This window comes from Vidua chalybeata, chromosome 15, assembly GCF_026979565.1.
Source record: "Vidua chalybeata isolate OUT-0048 chromosome 15, bVidCha1 merged haplotype, whole genome shotgun sequence".
Taxonomy (NCBI): Eukaryota; Metazoa; Chordata; class Aves; order Passeriformes; family Viduidae; genus Vidua; species Vidua chalybeata.
In genome coordinates this window covers 3,555,261-3,582,896 of record NC_071544.1, presented here as the reverse complement: position 1 = coordinate 3,582,896, position 27,636 = coordinate 3,555,261, and the positions used below count along the sequence as shown (strand labels likewise).

The window sequence follows — 27,636 nt, the reverse complement described above, 5'->3', positions numbered from 1 at the left end:
GAAATGAACTTTGCTAACTTCAAATCCCAGCTCTTACCTAAACATCTTAGAAAGGAACACTTACAAAACATATCTCTATAAGTAAAACTGTTTATGAAATCTGATTATGTTTTTTGGGAAGCTTTACAGATTGTATGGAAGGTATTCGACCTTGAATTTTGTTTCCAGTGTTTTAACTGATATAGACATGACTTTAAAGGAGAAAAAGTGTGACAGAAGTCATAATTATCAAACCAAGGTCTTGTCAGAACACAAAGGAAATTGAAACCCAAGGCAAAGGGTTGGATAAATCCCACTTTACAAAGGAGGAAAACCCTTGATACAGGATGCTTCAGTGTTCCTCAATTACAACTCATATTTTTGAACTGTGAGTGCCCCTTTTTTTCTTTAAGAAATAAAGTAAAACAGAAAGCAGTTGTGCAAGAGGAACTAAGTTTGGCCTGACTGTGCTTTCTAAGAGATTTGGGGGAGTTCTGTCATGTAAGAGTCACATGATGATGATTTTATTGATGTGCTCCCTGTAAAAATGCAGTTGCTTGATTCAGTCAGAAAGACACAGCTGAAGAGAGATCCGTGTGGAGAAAATCTTCTCTCTGAGCGAGGTTAGAGAATTGTAGGAAATACAGAATTCCAGGTGTGGGCTGAAGCATGGGATCCCCAGTGCTGTGGCAGAGAGGATGTGCTCTGTGGGTGTGATGTTTTCCTGGAAAAGTGGGAAGAAACAGTTTCACAGCTGAATATCCCAGACACAGATCCTGACAAGCACCTGCATTTCCAGGATTGGAGGGGTTTTGATGCTACTGAAACCTGTGTGTCTTTCAGATCTAAGTTAATCTTTTCATGGAAGTGAGCAGAGTTTGATTTATCGAGGAAAAAATTGGCTTTTATTTTGTCTAGTCTGCAGCTTTGACAATGTTTGGGTCTACTCCGTATCACTCCAAATAACAAAATTGCTGCTGCAATTCTGATCCAAAAAAGAGCTCCTGTGAAAGCAGAGGCTTGTACTGATATTTATTTATGGTTCATCAAATTTGGTGTGGAAATAATTTCAACAGGATATAAATATCTTGGAAGATAAAAATTCTCGTGTGCTGTATGATTAATGGACACTTTGTAGGAAAATTATATTTATAGAGTACTGTATTTAAGGCATAATTTAAAAATAACATAGTCATTTTTCTTTGAAACTGTGAATTTTAATCACTTCATGATTTTATTTTGCTGAAAAGGGAAATATCTTGAAGTTTAAAAACTTCAGAAGGCTTCAGTACTATATGTGATCTTCTCTAAAGTTTCATTTAAATATGTCCTGCAGCGTATTTTAACATGCACTGGTTTCTTGAGCCTCTGTCTTTCCCATCAATCAGTAGAAGGGGTGTTCTTTGGAAGTGGTCAATGATATCTGCTACAGAAGAAAATTCCTGTGGGATGGAAAAAAATGAGAAGGCTAAGGCCAAAATGTCAGAATTACTAGTAACCAGTAGAAATAAAAGTTTGGGTTTTTTTTATTCTACATATTTATCAATATTATAAATATATATATATATATATATATATATAAGGTCCAGATCAAGTGTTCTCATTCCTTCCACGATCTGTAGCTCAGTAACTCTGTAGAAGCTGCTGCAATGTTGTATAATTAATTTATATAGTCTTGGTGTATTTAACACATGCTGTTGCTACTGTGCTTGATGTGATGACTGTACTTGAGAGTTCAGAGGTGGCTGATCATTCAGGGGCTCTGTTTCGAGCAGAACTGCCAGGAATGTGCTGAACAGTCTGTCTGGTGCCAGCAAATCCACACAGTCCTGCAGGCTGGGGCTGAGCCACCAGTCTGGGAGCAAAGCTGGAACTTGGCAGGTATGGATTAGCTCTCAGCTCTGCATTTCCCTTATCTGGTATCTCAGTGGTAAACAAACATTCCCTAACCAGGCACATGGATTTCTAAAGGCTGTGTTCTAAGGCCATCCCTTCATTCCCTGAGTGCAAACAGCATCACCTGATTCTGCTTCCAGCAATAGCAATATTCTCCTGTGAATAACTCCGAGACAATAAGCAGAATTCCACCCCAGGAGAGCAGTCACCTGACACTGAGGAATGAGGCAGGAGATGCCTTGAAATGAAGAGAAGTAGTGTGAAAAAGACGTGGTACCTCTTTTCCTTTTAAGCTGGTTCCTAACAGGTATAAGTGGTCCTGCTCCTGGTAGCGGATCTGGATGTTGTACACTTTATCTCTGTACAGCACCATCAGGACATACGGGTGAGTCACTGTTTTCCGTGAGCTGTCTCTCACCAGGAATGTTCCATCCTGAAACATGAAAAAATGAAAGGTGACAAGTAGAAGACACTTCTGCCTGTGTAACAACTTTCACTAAAGCACTTGTGCTTCTAAGTGTTTTTCTTTTTGAAATCTTCTTCGTTTCTCATAAGAGAAACTGCACCATTGAAGCATTTAGGTCTTTTGACAAATGTGCTGTCTTTCAGTTTGCTGCTTCAAACTTTCCTGTCTGATACAAAAGCAGATTCTAAAGGAAGGTAGGAATGGTGTTGTATGAGGGAGAGATTCCATTAAAGGAGGAAGTGAAATATCAAAGAGCAGAAGAGAATTTCATTTCCACTAAGTGCCAATCACATTTCCTATGTGATGTATTTATAGACAGCTTAAAATAATGACATTGTGTAATTTAGGTAAAGGCAGTGATACTGTGCCACTCTTTCTGCTTTTCTTAATTTCAGATCTATTTTGACAAGTCTTCCATTGAAATCCCTTTCTTAAAGGCACTGAATGGGACCTCATAAGCTGGGCTTTAGTACAAGTCACTGGAATGGTGCACATGCCATCTTCAGCTCATGGCAAGTGCTGTGAGGCAGCACAGGGTAACCACAACTCCCACAGCAATAATTCTATTTATGATATCCAAGATTATATATTAAATATTATATATTTAATCTATTTAATATATTATTATTTATTATATATATTTATTATATAATTGTAATAATATATTGTTATAATAAATATAAATAATTTGTTTTACAATTGTTTATTTAACAATTATTTATTTTACAATTAAATTGATTTCTTTAAAATATAATAAATATTTCTTGTATTTCTATATTTATTTGTATTTAATATTAAATACTAAATGTTAAAATTAAATTTTATAGATTTAATTTCTTCCCACATGTACAGATTAGCCTTGTTTGAACCTGTAGTTCATTTTGCTGGTCTCTGTGGCCCAGACAGGGTGGATGTTCAGGCCTTTGCAGGTACCTTGTTTATCTTGCGGAGCGCTGCCTCTGCCTCGGGCCGGCTGACGAAAGCCACGTACCACTCATCCTTCAGAGAGCCCTGGGGCTGGGGACAGGACAAGGACAAAGTCAGCTGCCAGGGAATGGCAACATGCACAGGAGCAGAGAGAAATTGCAGTGTGAGGGGTCTGTGTGCAGAATCTCTGTGTGTCACGGATCACGCTGCTATTTATTGTGGTATGGAAAGTGCTGCTAAATTGTTTTAAATTACCTGCTCTCTTTGATAAATTTGAAAATATTACAAATCTAGCCATAATGCCCCTACAGGTAAGCAAAAAAAAACAGATATTTCCAAATACTTTCAGTAAAACATTTGAAGTGGCATGATCTCTTTTGTCTACCTGGACACTAGGCACACAGGCATCCTTTGCCTTCACTTATCTGTTTGTTTTTTAGCTATCATCTGAGACAACTGTGCAGACTTCCTGTGAATGTACTATTTATGATTGCCCAGCAGTGTTATCACCATGAGTGGTTTGCTCTAAATTTACTTTATTTAAGGAAATGTGAAGCAAAAATGCACTTAAAAGAATGAGTCCTTTACTCATCAAAGTTTTGTGGAAGGAGAACTGAAAGTCTGTTGCTGCTTGAAGGCAGTTGTGTAAAACAAGTAAACCAGAAAACAAGTATTTTTCTTATTTTGCTCTGTTGGGATTCAGCTATTGTTGTTTTTCTTGGTGAGGACAAAATAAGGCACTACAGTTTGACACAGAAAAGGAAACTGAAAGTACTCAGTAGTGTCCTGACAGTGACTACTGACTAGAAAAACAACTTTGAAAGGTGTTGTCTCTCAAAACCAGAAAACTTGCTGTCTTTACAGCTATGGTTCATGTTTTGTACCTCATCTTCCTCCATGTTTGCCTGGTGAACAGTCTGTCTGCTAGGAATTGGCAGTGGAGGTCTCATGTCAGCTGGACCTCTGGAGGGAGATCTGCTGTTGCTGCCTTCAGAGATACAAAAGTAGAAAAACAATGTTAAAACCAGGAAAATCATTTCATCTGTGCACCCAGGGTGTAGGATCTTGATTCTATGAAGCATGAAGTATTTTTATCACTCTGGTACTGAGACATCTAAAAATTATTTGAACTCAGATTTAGGCTTCTCTATGAGAACCAGGTTCTTTACATAAGTCTATCCTTGGTGCACAGGGAATTTAACTTGAGCTCTTATGGTTCAGATCTCCATAAGAACAGATGAACTTGAAATAGGGGTGACATTTTATAAGTTTCTGTACCACAGTTACTCACTTGAGGGCATCTTGGTTTCTTTGGAGACAGAAGTAACATTGTCTCTTTGCAATCCTTGCCTTCTCAGCAATTAGAAAATAAAAAATGTCACTGTAGGACATTGACAGCTGTTACCATGTGTGAAAAATCACTTGTAAAGCAATTGACGTCTAAGTTTTCTTTTTTTTTTTTTTTCTTACAAGATAAATATGGAGCATATTTCACATGAAAAGCATTTGCTAACCTTTTTGGGGAGTATTAGCATACCACAGTGATTTGCATAGCTCAGCTCTCAGTACTGTACAGAAAAGGATGGTTATATGAAGTTTTGACACTGTTGAACTAGGCAGGAAGCCCTAACTTCATGGGGACAAAAAAGCCCAAAATCTTTGATTCAGGCTTAGTAAGGTACACAAGATGCCTTTCAGGAACATGACAGTTTTCTGTTCACAGTTCAAGCAGAAATATCCATAGAAAAAAAAACTATTACATTGACTGCACTGAAACTACCTTTCAACTTTCATTCACTTAAAAAAGAAAAAAAATGTAAGGATGTAGGATACAAACCTGGATGGAAGCGTGGTGCTAGAGAGACAGTTGAAGACAGGTTTCTAGCACTGTTAAAAAAAAAAAAAAAAAAAAAAAAGAGTAGTCAGTATAACTACAACATTTCTGTGCTCTGATCACCTGATCTGGACTTCATGCCTGTTTTACAGAATGTGAGAGCCCCTTGAGACCTGTGCAGGGTGAGGAGAGCCTTCTCTTTTCTTCTTTTTGTTTTTCTTTCCTTCTTTTTTTGTAAGTGGATCCACCTTTAAGGTCACCTGGAGCTCAGCATCTGGGAATAAGGTAATCAGTAAAGGCCAGGGAGACTTCTGTAGCAGGAATGTATCCAGCTTGTGGAGTTTTCACAGGGAATGACCCTGTCCTTCCGCAGAGCAGCAAGCCCAGGGAGCAGCTCAGCAGGCCACCAGCCCTTTCTCGCTGCGGGGTTCCACTTACAGAGTTATTGTTCTTGCAGCTTCTGTAACATTGTTGATAAAAATGCAGCTTCACATTTATGTTGCAAACTGGGAAGGGCCAGCAACATCAGGGACTGGGGAATGTCCCACATGAGAAAAGGCTGAGGGAGCTGGAAGCTGAGAAGGCTCAGGAGGGATCTTTTAAAGCACATAAATATCTGAAGGGACAGCCAGGCTCTTTTCACTGGTACCCAGTGACAAGACCAGAGGTTCCCTCTGAACACCAGGAAACATTTTTTTAATGTGAGGGCAAGCAAGCACTGGAGCAGGTTGCCAAGAGTGTTGTGGAATCTCTTCTTTCCTTGGAGACATTCAAATGCTATCTAGATGTGGTACCAGGCAGCCTGTTCAAAGTGACCTTGCCTGGGTAGGGGGTTACACCAGAAGACATCCAGAGATCTTTGCCAACCTCAACCCACATCCAAAACTGTTCCAAATGGAGTCCCACTCTTCAATTTCTGGGTTTTTTTAGTTTGTTTGTTTGTTTGTTGTTTCACCTAATTGAGAACAAATTGCCTATACTCCTTTCCTTTACTGATCATATTTCTCTTCTGCTTAAATGAGCTGTTAAAAAGGCTCTGAGATAAATATGCTAATTTTGTTTGCACAACAAAAACACCCTATCATGACTTGATTTATAGGAGAGAATCAGTCAACCCAGGGGCCTCTGCTACAGCAAAATTTGGCAATGCTCTTTGAATATAAGCAGGAGAGTTCATCATAGGGATAGTTCAATTTGCATATGACCTTGCTATTGTTATTGCAGTATTTGTTTTGGTGTCAGCAATTCCAGAGAATGATGGTAAATGTGAGGAATTCATCAGAGAGCCATTAAAAAAATACAGAGATTAGAAAATGTGCATCAGACATAGACTCAAGGAGCCCACTCAAAGTCTAAGTCTGTTGCATGGTACATCAGAAATCAAAATTTAATTAGGGACTCTTCTGTCTAGAAGTGAAGGCATAACAATCAAATATTTGTAAGTTGAAGCTGGGGGAAAATTGCAGCAAGGTTCACAATTTTAAATAGGACTTATCAACCATTAGAGTCAAATTTAGTAAAGGGAGGTGAAATTCTTTCAGAGTCAAATCCAGACAATTGGGCTTGTGGAGTTTTTTAGTTTTGAAGTGTGAGGAGTTGCAGCTCTAACACTTAAGCTCTTAGAGTGTGCAGGACCCCTTTGTCCTGAATCCTGCCTAGTTTTATAGGATATGATCCCTTCCCAAAAGGACTGGTCATTCTTATGGGAGAGCAATGGCTGTCTCAGGAATGGAAGCCTTGTACTGTGTAGGGTCTTGATGCCTTAGGATTTAGCTTTTCTATTTTCAGATCCTGCACTGCTTTAGTGTACAGCTCTAAAACTCCATGGCCTGTCAGCTGCTTTCTCCCATTTTATTGAGATAAAACAGTTCCTCTCTAGGCCTGGAACTCAAGGACACCTGATTGTCTCAGGCCCCAAGAGATGTAAATAACAGTGAATTGGGGGGGATAACTTGGAGTAAATGAGTTCATTACCTGAAGCTGTAATTAGAGGATTAACCCCAGAGATGTAAATGAACCAAACTTAAATTGTCTGAAAAACTCTGACCATTGTCCATCGGAGGCTTTTGACTGCCCAAGGTGTACCTATTGAAGGCCTTCAATAAATAGCTGCTTTTATTCTCTTAAGTTTGTCTAGCCTCTGTTCTAGGTAGCCACTCCAAGGCATCAGTTTAAAAAACTTCCTTGCCATGAAACAGAGGGATTCATATTTTTTTTCTTGGTTGCCTGATATACACTCTCTGCTCCACTGATTCAGAGCTTCAATTTTAGAAAGAATTCTCCTGGATAGTAGGACAGCACTAATTAGCATTTTGTAGAGGCAAGGGCACAGTCTCAGTAATGAACTACCAAGAGACTGAGATTCAAGGAATGACCCATAATATGAAACAAACCTTTCTGCAGCGGGAATGCTGTTGGATCCTGGCTTAGGTGGAGGCTTGACAGATTTGGGTGGGAATGCATTGGAGCTGTATGGGGGCAAAGACAGCTGTGGCACTGGTCTTTGCAGGGCAGCTGTGGAGAGGAAGAGAAGGAAACTTAAATCCTACATGAGCTATTATTAAATGAAGTAGAATGAAGAAATTCTGTCCCCTTATTGTTGTTTAATTAGATAAATATAATGCAATAAACAGTCCTTGATGTGTTAGTTACAGATTGGAAACTCATATGGTCAGCTGAGAACTTAAAAGTAGGTATTAAAATTAAAAATAAACTGGAACTGGCTCGAGCAACATTTACATTTTCTAACATCTGTTTTGGATAAGCCACAATTCAGGTACCTTAGCTGCAGAAGGTGGTACATGTTTTCTGTCATGTTGCTTCTAAATAGCAGAGTTGATATCACTTTTTTGAACATCATTCTGAGATTTCTCCCAGCATGAAATAAAACATTTTCTTTCTGCAGTGCCCTCAGACCTGAACTAACAGTAAGAGTGGGACAGGTTAACTGTGTTCTGCACAGCTTAAATAACCTTATTCTCTATGGAGCCTTAGGGGCAGTGATAATTCACAGAGGCTTGGCCAAATGTCCTGCTTCTGTTATGGAGTCACTTTACCAACTCAGTTTCAGAAATCAGCATTCTGCAGTAGTTTATAAACACTGCTGGTACATGGAAGAAGTTCTGCTTCTGTTCATAGAAGTGACTAACATTGCACAGAGCCTGGTGCCAGCAGGGTTTGCTGAGGACTGGAGGACACCAGGTTTCTGTTTCCAGCTGTTTGATGCTGTGTGCAGAACACAAATCTCTCTATTTCAAAATAAGGAATCCTGCTGGCTGGTAACTGGCTGACTGAAGGAAGCTGTTAGCTATTGATTTCCTGGAGTTTGTGGCTTTGACATGTAAATCTGCATCAGGCACTTTATAAGAATTCTACTGCCTATCAAGGTGCCACCTGACTTTAGAAATGGCTCTAAGGAAACAACCAAAGTAATTTCTTTTTTACTTTTTTTCCTTTTTTTTTTTTTTTTGGAACTAAGTCAAAGAAAGATTTCAAGTTTGAAAAATCACTGTAGAAATACTTACTGTCTTCTTCATCCTGGGGAGCCAAAAAAAAAAAAATTAGCAACCTATTATAGAACAATTCTTAGGAATATTTTACAAAACAAAATCTGGACATTGGTGAATTTTGAGTATACAAGGATTTGAGCATACAAGGATTCTAATATCTACAATGTCAATTCCCTCTAAAATGTTTTTGTCTTCATGCAACACCAAATAATTTTAAAGTTTTTCAAGTTTTAAAGTTTTAAACAAGATATGTGATAGATGTCCCATAACACATCTTGACCTAAAATAGTCAGAAACTCTCAGGAGATATAAACTTCCTTTATTCCTTCAAGTAAGTCTAGGCTCTCAGAATTATCTGAAAGTGAAACTTTTAGGTCAGCTTAAGCTGAAAAAATCCCCAGAAGCCCAAATCTTTTTTAAGCAAAAGCACTTCTCCCATGTCATAGAAGAAATCCTGGCCTTATTCTTCCTGTTATCCAAGATAAAGTTCTCAGGGAACAAACTGAGCTTGACACAGAAGAACTGTTCAAAACCACCCCATGTGCCATGAAAGATCCATGAGTATTCCTTGCAATTTATAAAAGAAACAAGTTTACCTTTTCCAGCATTAGTAGTTTATACAGGTACTTAATTTTACTGTAACCCCTACAGTTTTATATATATGCTTGGAGACTATACTTACTTCATTTTTCTTGTGTGGTGGCCAACTGTGCCTGAAAGGAAAACAAAACACTCATCATAGGTAGAATAATACTCATTCACTTCATGTGCATTAGGCCATATTTTCAACTTGAACATGAATTTATTGTAAGTTTTAAAGACCAGTGGATGCAGAAACACTTTTTTCTTCCTCATAAAAACATCTAAGATTCTAATTTTCAGCCATAATCTAATGCATTATTCTAGTCATTAGCCCATCTCGATTTTATCAACAAGGAACATGTCTGATGAATTGATTGTAAGATTAGAGCTTAAAACAAGCTTGTACAATGATGAAACATTAGTCTTCAAGTCTTGAACTCATTTATAATATTTGACAACACTGCTGGAGCACATCATAAGGATACCAGGCTTTGTTTCTCTGATCAATTATCCTGGCTGGTTAGCAGATCTCAATTATTTCTTCTCTTAAGTACAGTCAGCGTTCAGCCCCCAGGTGGTCTAGAAAATGGGGGGAATGATGCAGTTCTGCTAGAAAATGCTGCTGGCTGTTTAGAAGGAGTTTTGCAGGCTAATAAAATCAGTGGGATAAAAGTACAGCTTTCCCTTTCTAACACCCTAAAACAACAGCAATAGAACCCATGTAAGAATATTTCCTAGAGCAAGAACTTGCTCTGCTGGAAAAAACATGGATCATCTATATCTTTGTATGACTTGGAAGTGAGTCATGCCCCACGTAATGCCTCTTTCAGATATGACTGGAGAGAGTTTTTCTGCATTCACACCTTTCTGCAGCTTCAAACACATCCTGTGCATATTAATGAACCAAAACTTTGATACCCACAGACCCTGCTGTCATGCAGTACCAGTAAATCAGACCATCCTGTGTTGCTTGTCCATATTTTTGTTAAATTTCATTTCTCCTTTACTGAATTTCAGTGAAATGAGCACTTACTTTCCAGGGCTTTGCTTCCTTAGGGGAGGTGGGTTGCCTCTTTCATATCTGTCACTTGGTGGGACAGGAGGTTTTGGCATCATTGCTAACTGTTCTCCCAGGGATCTAAAGCAGAAGCCAGATGATGAAATAAAGGCAAAAAGCTGCTTATTAAGAAACAGCTGGGGAATACTGACAATGAGAGGATAATTTGCAGAGGACAAATCTTACCTTAGCTGTGAAACCAGAGGCTGCAAAACAACAAGGAATAGTTAAGAGAATGTATAAGTGTATCAAAATAGACAAAAACTATCAATATTCACAAACAAAAAAAAATTACCTTTTCAGGAATGCCTGGCTTCTTCCCTGAAAACAGCAAAACTTACATTTAGAAAAAGTGGGCGTTAATTAAACTTCCTATGAAATAAATGAATTTTGAATAAAATTGAAAGTTAATCTTGCTGGTTGAAGAACTCACATCCTGAGATGTAACACAGAAAAATATTTTGGCTTTGCAAGTGATGGTAAAATTGCAGTCTAGTCTCTCTTATTGAAGGGCAATTTAAATATTTTCAACATGGCACGTGTCACAATCACATTATCTAAGGTTCAGCTTTGAACTACTGGATACTTTCTTGCCATTAAATAACAGATAAGAGTTTAGATAATAAAATTGTAGAGTCATATCTGTAGATGCTTTGTATAATGTGGTTTTCAGGTCTGAAGGAAATGCCATTTTTTTCTGTGCCTTATTAATTCTCAGCCTTCTTTTAAGTCTGTTGCCACATTACCTGCAGCAGTGTATGCAGAGTTTCATTACCTTTGTATGCAAAGGTGATTTCCTCCTTTAACCTACTAAATATTTCCTTGTTCAGTCATTTAGGTGTACATCAAACCTTTATTGCACAGGGTTCTCATAATGTCTTTCTGTTCACCTGTCTGACCCAGGGTTGCTGTTTTCTGTATGAAATTTCTCTCCTACTTTTTAAGTTCTGCTCACACCATTTATTCATAAACAGATTACTTTGTTTACATTTGGTTGAGCCTTGTTCTTTTGCATTAATTATATACAAACTGATGATTTTCAGTAATTAAAGCAACCCCAGTGATATTAATGTGAGCAAATACTGACCTGATCCTGGGCTTTCTCTTTCATATGGGGGAGCAAGGCGATCCAGAGAGGGTTTGGTGCTTCTGTCTATAGAAGGAGCTGGGGCTAAACACAACAACTGTGTAAGATCATTTGCTGGTATAGGTCATTATATCTTTATTTTGCATAGATTAGAACTGGTGTTACTTCTTAAAACAACAATTCAGACTCCTGTATGAGTAGCAGAAGAGAGTGGAACTGAGGGAAAAGAGGAAGAAGTAGAGTGCTGCACAGTCTGTGGGAAAAGCTTTACAAAGAACACCAGCTGTACTCACGTTTCAAAGGCTTCATGTTTCTGTCTCTACTCAAGTCGTTACTGCTTGGTGGAGGAGGGAAAGCTGGCAGCTAGAACAAATATTTCACAAGTGATTAAAATGTGTCTTCACCTTTCTGCTTGGAGTGTATTAACCCCACCACGCACACCTGCCAGTCTTGTGTGGCACAGCACAAGGAGCAGGTCTCTGCTCACTGCAGGAAGGACAGGAGCCAGGCACCCTCCTGAAGCATGACCAAAATCATTGATTTTTGTTGGATGCAGAATTGCCTCCATCTGCTGTGCCTCCCAACACTCCAGTGGGATATCTCCTCAGGAAGGGGAGGTGTATTGTCAAAGGAAAGGAGCTTCAACAACCCTGCTGTAATCTCTGCGACACTGCATCAGAACAGAAGTCCCCCCATCACATCCTAAACCTTTACTTGTGTAAACATTGGTAGGTTTAGTGTACATCTGTTCTGGCAAACACTGAACCTATAGTGCCAGCTGTCAACAGCACAAGAGCTTTCCACTTTGAAGTATTCACAGCAGGAAAAAAGGGAATCATATCTTGGTCATCAGTGTTCTGATTATACAGTCTCTTACACTTTTATGTGGTCCTAATTCAATTGGGCAAGTGCTAGAAGTATAGCTTGGAAAAATATAACCTTGTTTTTAGAACAGATGCATCCCTTAAAAATATGTAATTTATGTGGGAGAGGCATTCACAAGTAAGTATATATCTCCAATGTAAGAATCAATGAAGTAATATGAAATAATTAAATATATTTCTCCCATGAAATTTAATTGTTCCTTGAACAATGGCCACCTTGTAAAAGAGTTCAAATCTATTTTGATGGCTTCCTCTTTATACACTATGTGAATAAAAATGGCCCTACATCTGGACTCCTAAGAAGGTTCTGGGATAGGAAATAGGTGAGATATTAAGAAAGGAACATACAGTAGCACTTCTTCCCCCAAATGAGGCTGGTCCTGGGGCTGGGCCAGGTCGCTGGGGTGGTACTGGAGGCTGATGTGGAGGCTGATGTGCTGATCTGGTTGTTGTAGGTCTGTCTAAAGAAAACAAAAATCCCAAACTAAACAACTACACAGAGTTTGGTTATTTAATACTCATTTGATCTTTACAACAAAGAGCCCTTACAAGAACCTGGCTACTGAAGTTAATAAATCATAAAGACATTGCTGTAGGATTTGACTGGCAGTTGCTTTAGGATCAGTGTGTTGTGTTGGGAGTTCCAGGCTGGTCTGTCCCTGTGGGGGTGACTCCCCTGCCAGGCTCTGGGCCACAGGATTTATTTCGTTCCCTGCAGCACAGTGTGTGAAACACCAGCCAGTCTGAAGGGCAGCTTTGTCCTCACCTCCAGGCTGCCGAGGAATCAGACATAAAACAAAAAGGCCAGGCAGGGACAGCTGATTGTTCTTTTCCCAAATTTCACTTGAGTTTATTTGCCATTGTTGTGACAACCTGCTCTCTTCAAGGTTGCACTGCTGAAGCTACTGCAGCATGTACATGTGTGTAACTTCATACAGGTTGAAATCAAAGGCCAAATAATGCACACATCACACAAAACTAATCTTTATTCCAACAGAGCTTGTCCAAAGTAAAAAATGTAACTGTAAAAGTCACAGAGTTTGTGTCACTAAATCTTGCTTATGGACTACACTGTTAACTTCAAGGAAAAACCTTCTATATTCCATTATCAGCCACCTAAAAAGTGGCTGATAACATGGGAAAATCTAATTTGTAAATTATTAATAGCACTTAATTTTTAGTAATTACCTATATAATCTGTGCTGCTTGGAAGTGACTTGGCAGGAAATATGACACTGTGATGTGCTTCTTCATTATTGGATGGAGGTGGCTCATAGCCATCACTGTCATGTTCTGCTTCCTCAGGCTCCTCTGTTGGTGATTCATAGTCAGCCTCATCTTCCTTTTCCTGGTCTTCATCAGGGCTTTCATAGTCATCATCATCATCATCATCCTGGCAAACGAGCATAAAAAGTGGATGCTGGAAGAGAATGCTAAACCCTGCAGAGCAGTTTCCTTTTGGCCTTTCACTGTGGTATTTTTCACTCTGGAAAATACCAAACTTTTACAACCAGTTTGAGGGGAAAAAAATCTGTTGAAATAATACAGGGAAAGGAGGAAATGTTCCACTAATGCATGGAGCAATCAAGAGCTTAAGAAAGGAAACAAATATCATTTGATGACAGTGAGTGCAGTGGGAGGTCAAGAGAAGTTGCAAGTTTGCTGAAATGCATGAAGTGTTTTAGGGAACAGACAAGACACCAGCAAACAAGCCAGTGTTCCTAAGAACACAATGGAGCAGCAGTTGATGCTGCTGGTATTCATTCTTACTTTCTAACATGTCCTCCACAGCATGCAACCCAACTTTTGAAAATTATTCATAAAAACTGAGGTCTTTGATTTGGGTCTTGATGCCCTCCTGACACAAACCAGCCTTGTTTGCAGGACCTCATAAGGGGATGGTGTCAATATGGTCATTGCACATCTGTGAAATCTGCCAAGGCTTGAGAGAAAAAGAGCCCTCCATTCGTCATTGGTACCACAGCTGGAATTTCCAGATCCTCTGCACTGGCACAGAGCCCAGTAGGTGCTCTGTAGGTGGTTACTTTTATCTCTTTTACTCCCAGAATAGCAGCAAATCTCCTGTGAACTTAGTAACAAGTGGCTTCTAAAAATGCCTCTCCCTTTTATTTTTGGACAAAAGCCATTAGCACTGGTGAGCCTCAGAGATCTTCGTAATGGCAGGCTGTGCATCAGCAGCTGGGGGGGTGTTTCACCTAAAGACCTTCTCGAGGCATTTTCTATGTCAAAAGGCAGAAGGAACTTCTGCTAAACAGCTTTAAGAAAAATTACTGTTCAACAAGTTGGCCCTAAAGAATAAAATGGCAAGAATTTGCCATTGAGTAACACAGCAACCTTGGACACCTCTTTTAAGAGCTTGAAACAGGCATGTAAAATTCAGCTGTGGTTCTGTGGCAACCTGGTCATAAGCTGGGAGCTTCTTCTCGAGCAGTGGAATAGGAAGGCAATTCTGAATTCCTGGGGAGAACCTTTTCTCAGTGAGGAAATCCATATGCAGCCACTCCCATCATTCCTGCTCCTGCTTTTCCTCCCCCAGCTGCCCCAGTGCAGGCAGTGCAGGAACAGAGAGCCCCCCTGAGCCAGGGGTTTTCTTGACCCAAATACTCACAAACGAAGACCAGCCACCATCATCCTGAGCGTACCCTGTGAAAGAAGCACAACCACACATTTCTGAGCATGGACAGCTTTGTCAGAGATGTAACAACTTACAGAAAGTGTGGCAGAGGTTTTACAGTGACTTCCGTGGGCCAGAGAGAAGTTTGATAAGAGGATCCATGTTTGATAAGAGGTTCCACGTTTACCTCTGAAAGAATTTCCTACCAAGGTTGTTGACATAGAAACCAAGAAAGAAAGAAGGAGAAATAAGAGGGATCTGCAAGTGCCTGTTCCAATGAGCACTTTGTTTGTCTTTCCTGACCAATGAGTAAACTTAGGAGTTTTGTAAGAATGTATAAAGAGCAAGCATGCTAGAATAAAACCAGGTTTGAAGCCTTCTGAAGATGGAGTGTGGCTTTGTATTGTCTCTGTCTCAGCTACAAGAAAGAACCCAACAAATCCCAGGAGAGTTCTGGACCTCAGTCCTGTGCCACAGGAAGGAGCTGTTCTTTCAGAGGCAGGCTGGCAGTGATGAGGGCACCCTGAGTAACATTCAAAACTAAGATAAAGCCACCCTGCTGTGACACAATCTGGGTGCTGGCACTTCAGGTTTGTTCCATTTCCAATTTAAATTATATAATTTGAAAAAAAATTCTTTCAGAATGAGCTGGTCTTCTTATCTCCTTGTTTAAGACTATTTCAGCTTTCATAAAAGAAGGGTTTGTTTTTTTTTTTTATTTCAGTTTTAATACAGTGATGCTAGGAGGAAGGGCAGAGGTGGAGATGTTGGAACAGAAATATATAAGCACTGATATATTAAGGTTAAAGAAAGACATTTTGACTATTCTCAGGTAAAAGTCTCTGCTCTTGCCTTCCTTCACCATCTTTTTTCTTTAAAAACAGTTTTTCTTTCTTATTGTCCTGCATCTACACTTCTCTTTTTTGAAACTTCTTTATATTCCCATATTTTCATTTATTGTTTTGGATTTTTGGTTCCTAACCCTGCTCCCCTCTGTTGACTCTGCCCTGCAAGTATTAATTTAACATTTTAATACTTTTAAACACTTTTTGTTGTTAGGGTCTGCCAGTATACACTTACCTGTGTTTTCTGGAGATTTTTGTGTTTGGGCCCTGCAACAAAGATGCAAAAAAAAAAAAAAAAAAAAATCTATTAAATGTTTGATGCTTCTATTGCAAATAAAGGCAATAGTTAACTGTTACTGTAGAAAGAAGTTTACATAGATGAGTTTAACTCTACCCAAAATGCCAAAAACACATTAGTTGATATTTACATAGAGGATCCTAATAAAATCTAAACTGTTTCAAGAAGAATAGAAGTCAGAGAAGTCCAGTGGTTTGAAGCAAGGGGACTCAGTAAATACATTTACCAGTCCTGAAAACAGAAACTTCAAAGTCAAGTTCATAAATGTAAGGTTAAACAAGGTTTTTAGGGTTTTCAATTCTACTTTTGGATTGTAGTGAATGGAAATGTGTAAAATCATGTTATCAGATGATGCAAAACCATGTTATGTAGACTGGACTTGGTTTTCATTGGGTAGGATCATAAATTGTTCTTTTCTCATAGAATGTTCTTGCAATTTTTGCTCTTCTTCTATTGTGAATATTATATTCAGTGACAAATATTAAGAATTAAAGAGTATAATGATGTATAGATCTGTGGAATGCATTAATGATGATTTATTAATAATATATGCCTAGGCTTCATGGCCTTCTTAAAGGCCATGTGCTCAGGTGGAAAATTGCAGGAAACATGCAAATGTTACTTGGTTCTGGACACGGCAGAAGTATCTGGGGTGTTCACGGGCTCAGGATCTGATATTTGGTATCAGATGACATTAATGAAACAGAGCTTTATTTTATAGAATTTCCAGGCTGCACTTCTGATCCAGGCATTATTGATCACACGAAAACCAGTCCAGGAAAGATCTATCTGAAAGCTTTGAACAAGAAAGCTGAGTTGTCTTACTCACCATTTTGGAAGGAAAGAGAGCCTCCCTTCATTTTTGTTTATTTCTTGGCTTAATTTACTTACAATTCTATTGGAAAGAAGAACAAAAATAGTTTAAAAAATAACCCTTGAAACCCATCACTTGTCAAAGCAGCTAAATAATTTTCTTTGCCATTATCCCTCAGTATTTGCTAAATTTAATCTGGTAACTCATGTTTATTATTTACTATGTGATAAAAACACTGAATTTACCATCTTATTGCAAAGTTGTGCTACAGCATATCCAACTACAAACTAGACTCTTTTTCCCTTGGTAAAACCCCATGTTGTTGGATTGTGTTTAAAAATAAACATTAAACCCAGCAAACCCTAGGATCTTTGGGTGTTGCAGACATCACACTGCTTCAAAGAATGGCCATGGCATTTGTATGATTTTGCATGGAAAAAGCAAATAATACTTCAGGAAAACAGAGCTTATGGCTGCAAAACCAGGGATTAAATGTTCCCTGAAACTCTTCTCTGTTCTTTTTGTGTTCCCTCCTCTGCAGCCAAGCAATCCCTCCAGCAGAGAAGGGGGAAAGGCTGATCTAATTCCATGTTTCAATACATTTTCAGGGCATAGCAGAAATATTATTTTGGGTTTTTTTAATCAAAATATTATTTTGATTATTTTGTTTCAAAGAAAGCTTGGGATGAGCCATGATCTGATTCTGAATTGTCATTATTTCTTATTGAGGAACATCCAACTTCAATGTTGTTTCCTTTTGCTGCAGGGGATAAGGAAGTTGCTATGTGAATAATAAATTCTATGTGAGACATCAGGAAATGTCCTGGGGTGAGCAGTGCCCTGCACACATCAGTGCTTTGGTCGAGAAGTCAGTTATGGAATTTGTCTGTTGCTTATTCCCTGCTGTAGAAGAGGATATTTCAGAATGTCTCAGTTTTTTTTCAGCTGAAGAAGTAAAATGAAGTTCTCTGGTTTTGGAGCTAATAATTCTTAGAGTTCAGACTTCCCTGGGTGTGAACGAGACCTGAGTGTTTGGAAACTTTCTGGACTAAACCTAGGCTGGCTGCTATGGGGATTTACACCAACTGGTTTTTGAGGAAAAACTGAGAGGAAGAAGTTGATCATCCCATCTTGCTGCCCAAAAATTAATCATATCATGCTTAAAATACAGTGTCTAATCTTTACTTCTAGTTTAGTTGAAATGTTTCAAACCAATGGCTCAGAGGGTTTATTAGAAGAAAGCAAATTCTAGGAGGGTCAGGCTTTACAAGCAATGTTCTCAGGGAAGACTGGTGCACTGAGCAGCTGAGCCTGTCAGCGTGAGGAAGGAAGTACCAAAACCACACTGCTCTCTGAGCTGTGGGAGTGGATGATAGGAGAGGATAAGGCAACAGCACTTGCAGAAAATGTTACTCAGACTTCTCATTCTCTTTCTACCTCCTCCACCAGTTGCTAAACTTAAAACTGGCAGGAAGTTGAAATTTAAAAAAAAAACCACGCAACCAGCCCCCAAATGAGGACTCCAAAACTGGCTTTTGTTCACTCAACTGCACATACTGTTGACATGAGTAGAATCCACTCTACACATATTGGGACAAAGGGCTTAAGATGGGTAAGAGAGGTGGAATACAAATTCCTCTGGGGCCAGGAGGCTGCACAGTTGCATATTGAGGCCTGTCAAAAGCATAGTTGGTGATCCAAGTCTTTGGTTTGGCCTTTGAGAAGACTCTGCTGGGCAGATGCAATGCTGTTTTATTGACTTCAAAACAGACTGAACACAGGTTATGTTCCAAACCTTGCCACAACCTTTAGACCCCAGCTGAGAGCATGTGTGCACATGCACTGACATCTTTTACCTTTTTAACAGAGAAAGTGCAGGTTTCTCCATTTTTATGTTTGCACTTTTACTCTTCTGAAAGTAGAATGACTTTCAGACTGTGCCATGTTTGCAGGCTCTGGCTGTGTCACACTGAGCTGGCAGATGCCATGAGTGCAATCATCAGCTTTCTGCTGCTGGAAATTTCTCCCAGTGCTATGGGATACACTTTGGAGTGCTGTGGGATATGCCTTAAGATTTTTCCACAAGCCTGGAAATTCCAGATCTCAGGTTTGCCACGGACCTGCCACTGCAACAGCCAGAAGGATCAACAGCATCTTAAAAATTTGGAACCCTTTTCTCTCAAGACAGTAAACAATAGGAGTGACAGAATAATTCCAGTGTTTATATCATGGTTCAGGTGTCAACCAACGACCAGTGTTGTTTTTAATGAAATCTTTGCTTTTTCTGTTTATGAATTCTGACCACAGTAAGTAAGGCACTTTTTTGCAAGACTCAAATTTGTTCCCCACAAGTATAAAATTTCATTACCTTCTCTGACTGGCAGTAGTGCTAAGGAACAATAGGAAAACTCTGTTTTTCTCTTAAGCTGTAAATTGGCCTCTTGCTTCATTAGATTTATAATCAAAATGTAAGTAACATCCCCATTATTAGGTTAGGACTGATGGTCAGTGTCTGCTCTGTGTAAAATACACCAAATCCCTTCCCAGTGTATCTCTTTCAGGACTGTTTGTGAGGATTCAGGTGTGTATCTAAACATAGTGCTATTAATATTAACTTTTTAAGCAAAGTTTTCCAGAAAGAGTTCAGCCCTTTCAGTGGAGAGTGCTAAAGATTTTAAGTATTTTAATTTTCAAAATAGTGCTTAAATCTGGTTTTCTTTTTGGTTTTTATAAAGAAGCCAAAAGTCTTATGAAGATGTGCACCTGTAACAGGGCTGCTAGAGATTAATTTTCAAAATAATAATTCATTAGTAATAACAGAAGGTTGTAGAGTTTTACAATGAGATTCAGGAAATGACCTGTCATACCTCGTAATGACAACTGTGACCTACTTTTAATTCTTGAAAAGTCACAGAATCATCCCCAAATAATGACACAGTTCTATTCAAAACCTGAGCAGTGGCTTTGCTCAGAGATACACGTTTAGCAAGCCCACACAGCCAGCTCAGGAGTCCTGTACAGACACAGTCTGTGCTTTGCAAACCTTGTGTGATTCCAGGTGCTGGCTCCACGTAGGTCAGAATATTCCAGCTAAATTTACTGAGGAACAATCTCTCCTGTTAATATATCTCTTATTCATCTTGTCACTGGCCAAGGCTGTAACACTTGCTATTTATATGAAGCTTTTTGCAGGGTATGCTCAGGTTTTAGCACTGCTATTAAGTATCAGGTAGTGTAACTATAATATACTAATGCCTCTTTCAGCTTGTAGGGGAACTCTTGCTACAACCAGTTGAGGTTTTCATTGTGATACAAAAGAAAAGTGTGAATGTGTCCTAGCAGAAGTCACCAGCCAGCACTTTGTGTTTCGATGAGGGTGCGGAGATTCTGAAGTAAAGAAATTAATGTTTAAAAAAATGGCAGATTCTTCTGCCCATTAATTCTATCCAGGAGGGTTATTTTGGGGTTAAGTAGATTTTTGGTTTATTGTTGTTGTTAGGTGGTTTTTGGTTGTTTTGTTTTGTTTTTTTTTTTTTTTTGGTGGTTGGTTGGTTGGTTGAATGTGAGAACTGGTTTTTAGTGAGAACCAGTTCTCTTCCCTATTAAAGCTCTAAATTATTGTTTTAAACACTGCCATGGCATGGAGGACCTTTCTGTATGTATAATCACCATATTCCAGTGAATATTTTGCTTGTTTGTATGTATGAAAAAGTTCCAGAGCTTTCCTTCAGATTTAAATATCTACTTATTTATTCAGTCCCTCAAGCTGTGCACCAAGCATCACTCTTCTTTTAAAGCTCTTGATTTCAAATTCTCTTCTTGTTGAGAAATCCAAAAGATCTGAGTGAAAAGTTTCTGCTGGGCTGTAACACATGAGAAGCCCAGAAGAGCTGTCTAAAAAAAGGCTGTTCACTTTTTCTAGGGTGTGAAAATCAAACTTTGAGGTATCAATAGGTTCGATGAGGAGGTAGAAGCAACTCCACATGGTTAGATTTGATTTTAATGATTCACCTATGGCATTAATGTCTCTGATATGTCTGAGTTTATTAGACCATCCACTGACTACTTTCCTCTCATGAATTTGAAAGGAAATCACCAGAAGTTCTCAATATTAAAAGCTCAGACAATGAGAACAAGAGGTAATTCTGCCAAAGGACTGCTAAGGTGGGACAACTTATCAGAGAATTACAAGTTCTACAGTATGGTTAGATGAGTCTGTCACAGAAATTCTGGTCTATCATCAACACTGTTAAATGTTTCTTTCAATTGAAAGTGAGTTCAGAAATTCTGGGACATCAGAGCATCTTTAAATAATATCTGGACCTCCTTACTAAAATATTCTACACCACCAACCCCTATTATCAGGATATTTATTGTGTGAAAATACAGATGTGATTTTAAGAAATATGTCACATCCAAGGCTTTCAAATTCAGTCCTTCATATCTGATCTGAACAAGGATGCTCTGCTGGATTCAGCTCTTCCCACCAGCTCACCCATGAACACAAATTTTTTCAATTTTCTTGTCTTCCCCAAAACACCTTCCACAAGTTCTGATACAACTGAAAAGGCAAAGAAAATTGTATCTTGTGTAGCAAAATCAAGATATCCATGAAGGGAGGGAGTCTGGAACTGGGAAATGAGCAACAAAGACACAGCCATGCTGGAACAGCTTGAATTCCTTTTTTTCTCCTCCTTTGTTTGAAAAGCTCCATGTGTCTCATGGTTAGAAACCTTCTAACCTCCAGTTTAAATAGGTAACAGAGAACTCATAGCAAAATAAAATCCTTCATTTTTCACCATGGAATATTAGAAGAAGCCAATTTCTCTTACTCAGTATTGACTTAATGGGATTCTTTTCCTTTATTAAGTAACTTCCATGAAATTAAGGAAGCTATTGAGATGAACTGGAAACTTTTTCAAGGCCTAATCCACAGAAGCTAAGAGAAGCTATTGAACATTGAATCACATGGTCCAGACTGATTTCTCTTGAACACCCACCTAAAGCAAAAGCACATGAAAATAATTTCCAATCCTCAGCTCTTGTAGACATAACTGACTTTTTTTTTCCCCTTTAAGTTAAAGTCAACATTTAAGCAGTGAACAGTTAAATCACACTTCAAAGGTAATACTTGCATGAAAGTTTAACCTTTGTGGAGCTGCTGTCAGTCAAAGAGTTCTTTTGAACATCCCCCAGACAACCTTCTTGTATTGTATCATTTTGCTTGAGCAGTCATGACAACACTCATTTTATTTTGGAATATTCTTCTTTTTCTCTCAGTATGCTCCAATAAACAAGTCTCTAACCAATCACTCACAAATCATTTGCCTGATATTTCCTATGAGACTTTACTGCAAAACAGCTGAAATAATTTTTAACATTGAAATAGTTTGACTTTACTTACGGCACTCTGAGCTTTGGGAATTTCTGAATATCATTTTCAGACATGTTCTGGAAAGGAAACACATGGGATATGTGACAAAATTGTCCATGGAACACCCTGGGACTGATCCAAGGAAGTCATACACCTATATTCAAGAATGTGGCATGAATTCATGTGGTATTTACATGACTTCAGAAGCCAGGTATATTGAATTCCTTCGTGTCTGCACGGTGAAATTAGGCAAGATTGTGCATGATTGCAAAATTTCAGGGTAGAACTGTAGATTTTAAAATACAGAACCTTTGGCTGGGGTGTTGTTCTAAGAACCTTTATCTGTAACACAGAGTACACATGACAAATCAAATGTTCTAGGGGACACATAGCTAGAAAACTCCTTGGACTTAAAAGCAGCCTTGGCAGCCTAAAAAATTCCTTCTAGAGCCAGGGATGGGGGGAGGATGTTTGTTCCCCCTCAGCCGTGGCACAGCCCCTGGGCTGAGGCTCCTCCTGCCTGAGCTGTGCTGTCTGGAAACCTTTCCTGATGCTCCTGCAGAGTCATCCCTTCTCTTGCTCCAGCAAGTGCAAGTCCACAGTTAGGGGAGATTCAGGCATTATGAAGAGTTTGGATTTTGTTGATTTAGTGTTTTGTTTAGTTAACCACGAGCTTCATGAATTCTCTTTGGAACAGGGATGATAGTCTGGTTCTTTTGGTTCTTTTTGCCTTTTTTACTGGTTACAATAGGTTTCTAATTAGACATTGGTTCACAAAGCTGTCAGTGTCATAGAACAAATCCTATCTGTGTTTTTCCACACTATTTTGCCTCTGGGAGGAGTGAAACACAGGAAAATGTACTGCTTTTATGGAAATGTCCTGCAGTACTTCCTGAAAAAACATATTTTTTCTAAAGGCTTTTTAAGCTTCTCTCTGGAGTTCTATTCTGTGATAAACCTGACAAATATCAGAGGTATAAACTCTTTTACAAGGGCCACATTTCTGTTTTAAATAATAGAGAATTTTATTAGAATAAGTTACATGGAACTCCTTTGGTTTTATTCCTACAGCATCTCAATAGGGCTTTCCTTGTGGTAGCCAGTGGACACAGAAAGGTGACTCTGAAATTAGGATGTTATTCTGATTAATTTTAGAGCAACATCTTTATGCCAGGTTTATTATGTAGATCTAACTACAGCTACAAACCCAGCAAACACTCAGCCTGAGCAGCTCTTTTGTGCAAATGTAATGTGGCAGTTTCCAGTCCCTCACAAAGTACAAAAAGATGTTTCTTAGGAAAACCAATCATAGAGAGAAGCAATTTTTTTCCAGATTGCTTTGTACTCTGGAATATTTTACTGGACATCTTCTTCTGTGGTTCTGTTTAACAAGTGAACCTTTTCCTTTTTTTTTTTTCATTATACAATTGCCAAGTAATTCAAAAGCTTAAAAAGAGTCTGAGCAGAGGTGAGCAGCTGCTTGGCTTGCTCAGTAGAATACATCCTTCAAATCTGCTGGGATGCCTCTGAAGAGCTGCTGCACTCTGAGCTAATTACAGAAACACTCTGGAAATAATAGAAAATCACAAAAATCGCTTAGAAATCACAGAGTTATTGCACTTTCTATTTGCACTTCACAAACTCCCAGAATGTCATTATGCTTCCAGAGGCAGAACTCCCACTCCAGCCACAGATCCTCCGTGCTTGAGCTGAGGAGGATCTCCTGGGGGCTGGTAGGATAAATCCCATGACACATCTGAGTAATGCTGACTGCACCCTCCAGCAGCAGGGAGGGGTCAAATCCTGTTCCTACAACAGGGGCTTGAAAATTCGTATGCTTTGTTTCAATTAAATGTCAAAAAAATGAATATTAGGACAAGTAAATGAAAAATACAAAACTTTAGAAGAGGTATGCAGAGATCTCCCCACTATGACTAATTAAATAGAACAAAACTACTACTTCTGGGGCAATAGAATGGCTAATATTTGAAAATTAAAGTAAAAAGCAGTAATACTAAGAGCTCATACACATCTTCGTGGATGTGTATTTAAGACCTGGAAACAGCTGCTATGTCAGTGGAAGTTATCAGCTTTTTTCTAAAATTAAGCCAAGCCTGGAACAATGTTGATTTAAAGCCACAGGAACTTTGCTTACTAGTTTTGATGCTCTTATATTTTATTTCTTTTGTGTATTGCTACAGAAGAAATCTAATTTTATCTATAGAGGAATGAAGGAGTTATTCCAATGAAAGGCCAGTTGTTCTGAGCAGGGCTGTGTTTTTAGTAAGAGAGGATAATGAATAAATGTGAGTTTTCTGTCGTTAATATCTGAAAACAAGAACTCCCTATAAAGGAAGAGATGAACTCAAGACAAGATTATTGATTTAGAACTTCCCTGTCAGTTTAAAAAATACTAAAAAATATTCATATTGAACAACATGCTTGGGCCCCCAGCACACCATAATTAAAGCAAGTTGTCTGGCTGATCTTAGCAAAAGCATTTACCTCCCATATTTGTACCTCAGTAACCACCTGGAAGGTGGCTCTCCATCTGCAAAATAAGGAGGAGTCTAAAACATCACTTGGTTGGAATTTTACAGGAAAGAATTTTACAGCTCCACTTACCAAAAACCTTTGTCCATTTATGCTGTGCTTCCTGACGACTTTCTCACAGTCCTTATACTTCAGCTGTCAATGAGAAGATGATTATTGCACCCTTAACTCTAAGAATCAATTAAGACACTTAAACATATGTCTGGCTTTGAGTAGATGCTTTCAAGATACCTTTTTGTATGCTGTGGCCTGCCTAAATGGCTCATGTTGTCCTATAAACATGGATTTTTATGACAGACATCCTTCAGTGGACTTAAAGGTTTTCATCCATTTAGGAACATGTTATTCCTCACACTTACAAACCACCTCACATCTGCCTGGCCCAAAGAAATATTTGAAAAATGGATTATTGTGGTCCTGACTGGGATGAGCAGCTGCAGAAGTAGAGCAAAAGCCCGATTATCCAGGAATATTAAAGCTGACTGATCCCAGTCACAGAATTCATGGTTCTGATCAAAAAGCTTTCACTTCTGGATAGAAATCTCACTTGTTAATCCTGAAAATTATCTAAAATATTTGTAAAGCTTTTCCACAGTATTATGACTTCCAGTAGCATTTAGGACAAGGATATGCTCTTTAGAAGCTGTTCATGTACAGGTTGACCACAAAGCAAGACATGACTTTTAAACATTTCCAACAGTTGTCCTAAGTTTGGTTTTGTTTTTGGGGTTTTTGTTGTTGTTGTTGTTTGGTTGGTTTTTTGTTTTGGGATTTTTTTTTTAATTTGAACAGTAATAGCACAATGTAAGAACACAATTTATATTTTTGCTCTATTTCAAGTTGGTCAGGTCCCTATCAGAAGGAGCCCAAAGAGCAGGCAGACAAAGTGACTTTTGGAGGCTTTGAGACAAAAGAATGACTTTTATTCTGTCTGAAACTTCAGTCAGTGAAAGTTCTGCAGACAAATGACCCTGTGCTGCTGGGATAGCTCCCCTACAGCAGAGAAGCTCTTCCAGGGAGCTTTATGTGCTTTGTAGTTCTACCGCATATTTCATTTTAAGGTGTAACATTGTAACTTGGTGTACGGATCCTGGAAACAACCGAACAGCAGAGAAGATATTTTTAGGAGCCACCTTCAGTAATTCATATGAAGAAACAGACCTAACTCTGGTAAATATTTTAGGATACAGATTAAAACTTCTGTGCAGACCGAGGACTTAAACCTGCATATAATTTCTTTCCTACGGTGAATGTTATTGTGATGTCACCAGCACAAGTCTGTACGCAGAGCGAAGCAACACATCACTGTGATTGAGATCTAATCTCAATCTTGAAGTAATTGATAAAAAAATGCTGTTTAGCTATTAAAAATAAACTTTGGAATATCCCAAATATTATCTTTGCTTTTTCTAAACCAAAAAAAAATGGAAATTATTTTAAAATCTGGTTCATTCATTCTCTGAGTTTATCTCAGGGATAAGCTCTGGTCACTTGTGACAGTTGCCCAGAGCTGGCTGACTTGGGCTGACACTCTTGTCTTACCCAGATTTTTTAGATTACTTAAACAGCTTTTGCCCTAATTTAGCTCTCCAAGAGTGGAATGCCATTTTCTCCATCCTGGAGAGTATCTTGATCCCTAGAAGGGAGGCACTACAGATACATGTGCATTCAGTTATGGTAGAACTTACAGTTGATCCTTTTGCCACTGTTCAGGATATTACTATCAGATCTTTCAGAAAGCCGTTTTTCCCTTCCTAATTTCTTGGAAATGGTGGTCCAACTTCCCTCTGCACTGCTGTTGTAATGTTTGTCGTACTTGTCTGAAGTTACCTGTTGATAATGATCTCATCTGTTCCATCTCCAGTTTTTGGTTTCACTTTCCTGTGCCACTAACTCCCTCACACTAAAATTAGGGGCTTGTAAGTAGTTGGCAGTTTCACTTCTCTGGAGATTTGGTAGACACAGATTCTATGTTTGATCTGCTCATCTTTATTAAGTAGTTCTGCATTCCACTATCAAACTTGCTTCAACTCCCCAGATAAGGCTCTCACAGAGTTATAGGAGCCGTTGAAATAAAAAATAAACTCCACATTATTTCAAAATTAAGCCCGAGGTGTGCCAATTTTTACAAGTCTAGCCAGGGACATGATTAACAGAGACATTCAGAGGCTCATTTGTTACACCCAACAATTTGGAAAAAAATATCACTTCTGAAAACCATTGAAGATGAAACAGAAAACTTGCAATCTTCACACCTTAGTGCCTCCCGCAGCTGTTAACGTGTGTTACATCAACAAGCACTGTAGTAACCTGTTTATTTCTCTAAGTAAGCCATGAGTTTCTCTCATACCCAATTTAAAAATCCCTTTCAAGATTCATTTTCACTGACCAGTTGAGCTCAGCTTCTCATTTGACAGCGGTTTTGCTTTTAGTTCTGCAGCAAGCTTTGCCCATTATAAAATATCTGAATTTAACCCAACCAACATTCCAGTGGTTTGCTCCTCCATCAGATGAAGACAAAACATGGCCAAACTCACCGTCCTGAAATATTCTGCTAAGTCATCTGGGTCCCAGGTGAGCACGTCGGAGCGGTAGGGGACGTTCCGCAGGTCCATGGTTGGTTCCCCCCGAGGCACTCAGGGAGTGCTCACAGCCCTGCTGCCAATGACACAGCCATGGATTCCCTCTCTGTGGCCACCTCCAAGGAATTCCTTGCCCAACCTCCAGCTGCTTCTGTCAAGGAACTGTTCTGGTCAATTGAAATTATGCTGTGAGTTCGTTCCAGAGAGACACTGCTTCCTCTGGTACAAAATGGTCTCTGCTCTGAGAAGTTTCAGCTAGTCAGCCTTACCACTTCCTTTCTCTGAATATAAATAAGTAAACAAGGAAGCACAGC

The 27,636-nt window shown here is 38.9% G+C and overlaps 1 protein-coding gene across 1 annotated transcript; it reads right to left on the bottom strand.

The window, feature by feature from the left end:
* Positions 1–1,010: 1,010 nt before the first annotated feature.
* LCP2 (lymphocyte cytosolic protein 2) lies at positions 1,011–27,549 on the bottom strand. Its single transcript, XM_053957026.1, has 21 exons — positions 27,278–27,549; positions 24,813–24,875; positions 22,218–22,264; positions 16,829–16,894; positions 15,937–15,968; positions 14,851–14,885; positions 13,410–13,614; positions 12,570–12,682; positions 11,631–11,700; positions 11,338–11,421; positions 10,546–10,571; positions 10,437–10,456; positions 10,227–10,331; positions 9,294–9,324; positions 8,627–8,639; positions 7,496–7,616; positions 5,106–5,155; positions 4,153–4,256; positions 3,275–3,358; positions 2,153–2,308; positions 1,011–1,421 (listed from the first exon to the last, which is right to left on the bottom strand). The coding sequence occupies exons 1-21, from the start codon at positions 27,353–27,355 to the stop codon at positions 1,299–1,301; spliced, it is 1,626 nt and encodes a 541-aa protein (XP_053813001.1). The 5' UTR covers positions 27,356–27,549; the 3' UTR covers positions 1,011–1,298.
* Between the last annotated feature and the right edge of the window lie 87 nt (positions 27,550–27,636).

Excerpts from the sequence above, each read along its gene's own strand:
- LCP2 (XM_053957026.1), bottom strand. The coding sequence starts at position 27,355 with ATGGACCTGCGGAACGTCCCCTACCGCTCCGACGTGCTCACCTGGGAC. Across the intron at positions 16,895-22,217 it reads TTCCCAAAGCTCAGAGTGCC|AATTGTAAGTAAATTAAGCC; the intron begins GTAAGTAAAGTC and ends TCTTTCCAATAG. Across the intron at positions 10,572-11,337 it reads AAGAGAAAGCCCAGGATCAG|GGAAGAAGCCAGGCATTCCT; the intron begins GTCAGTATTTGC and ends TGCTGTTTTCAG.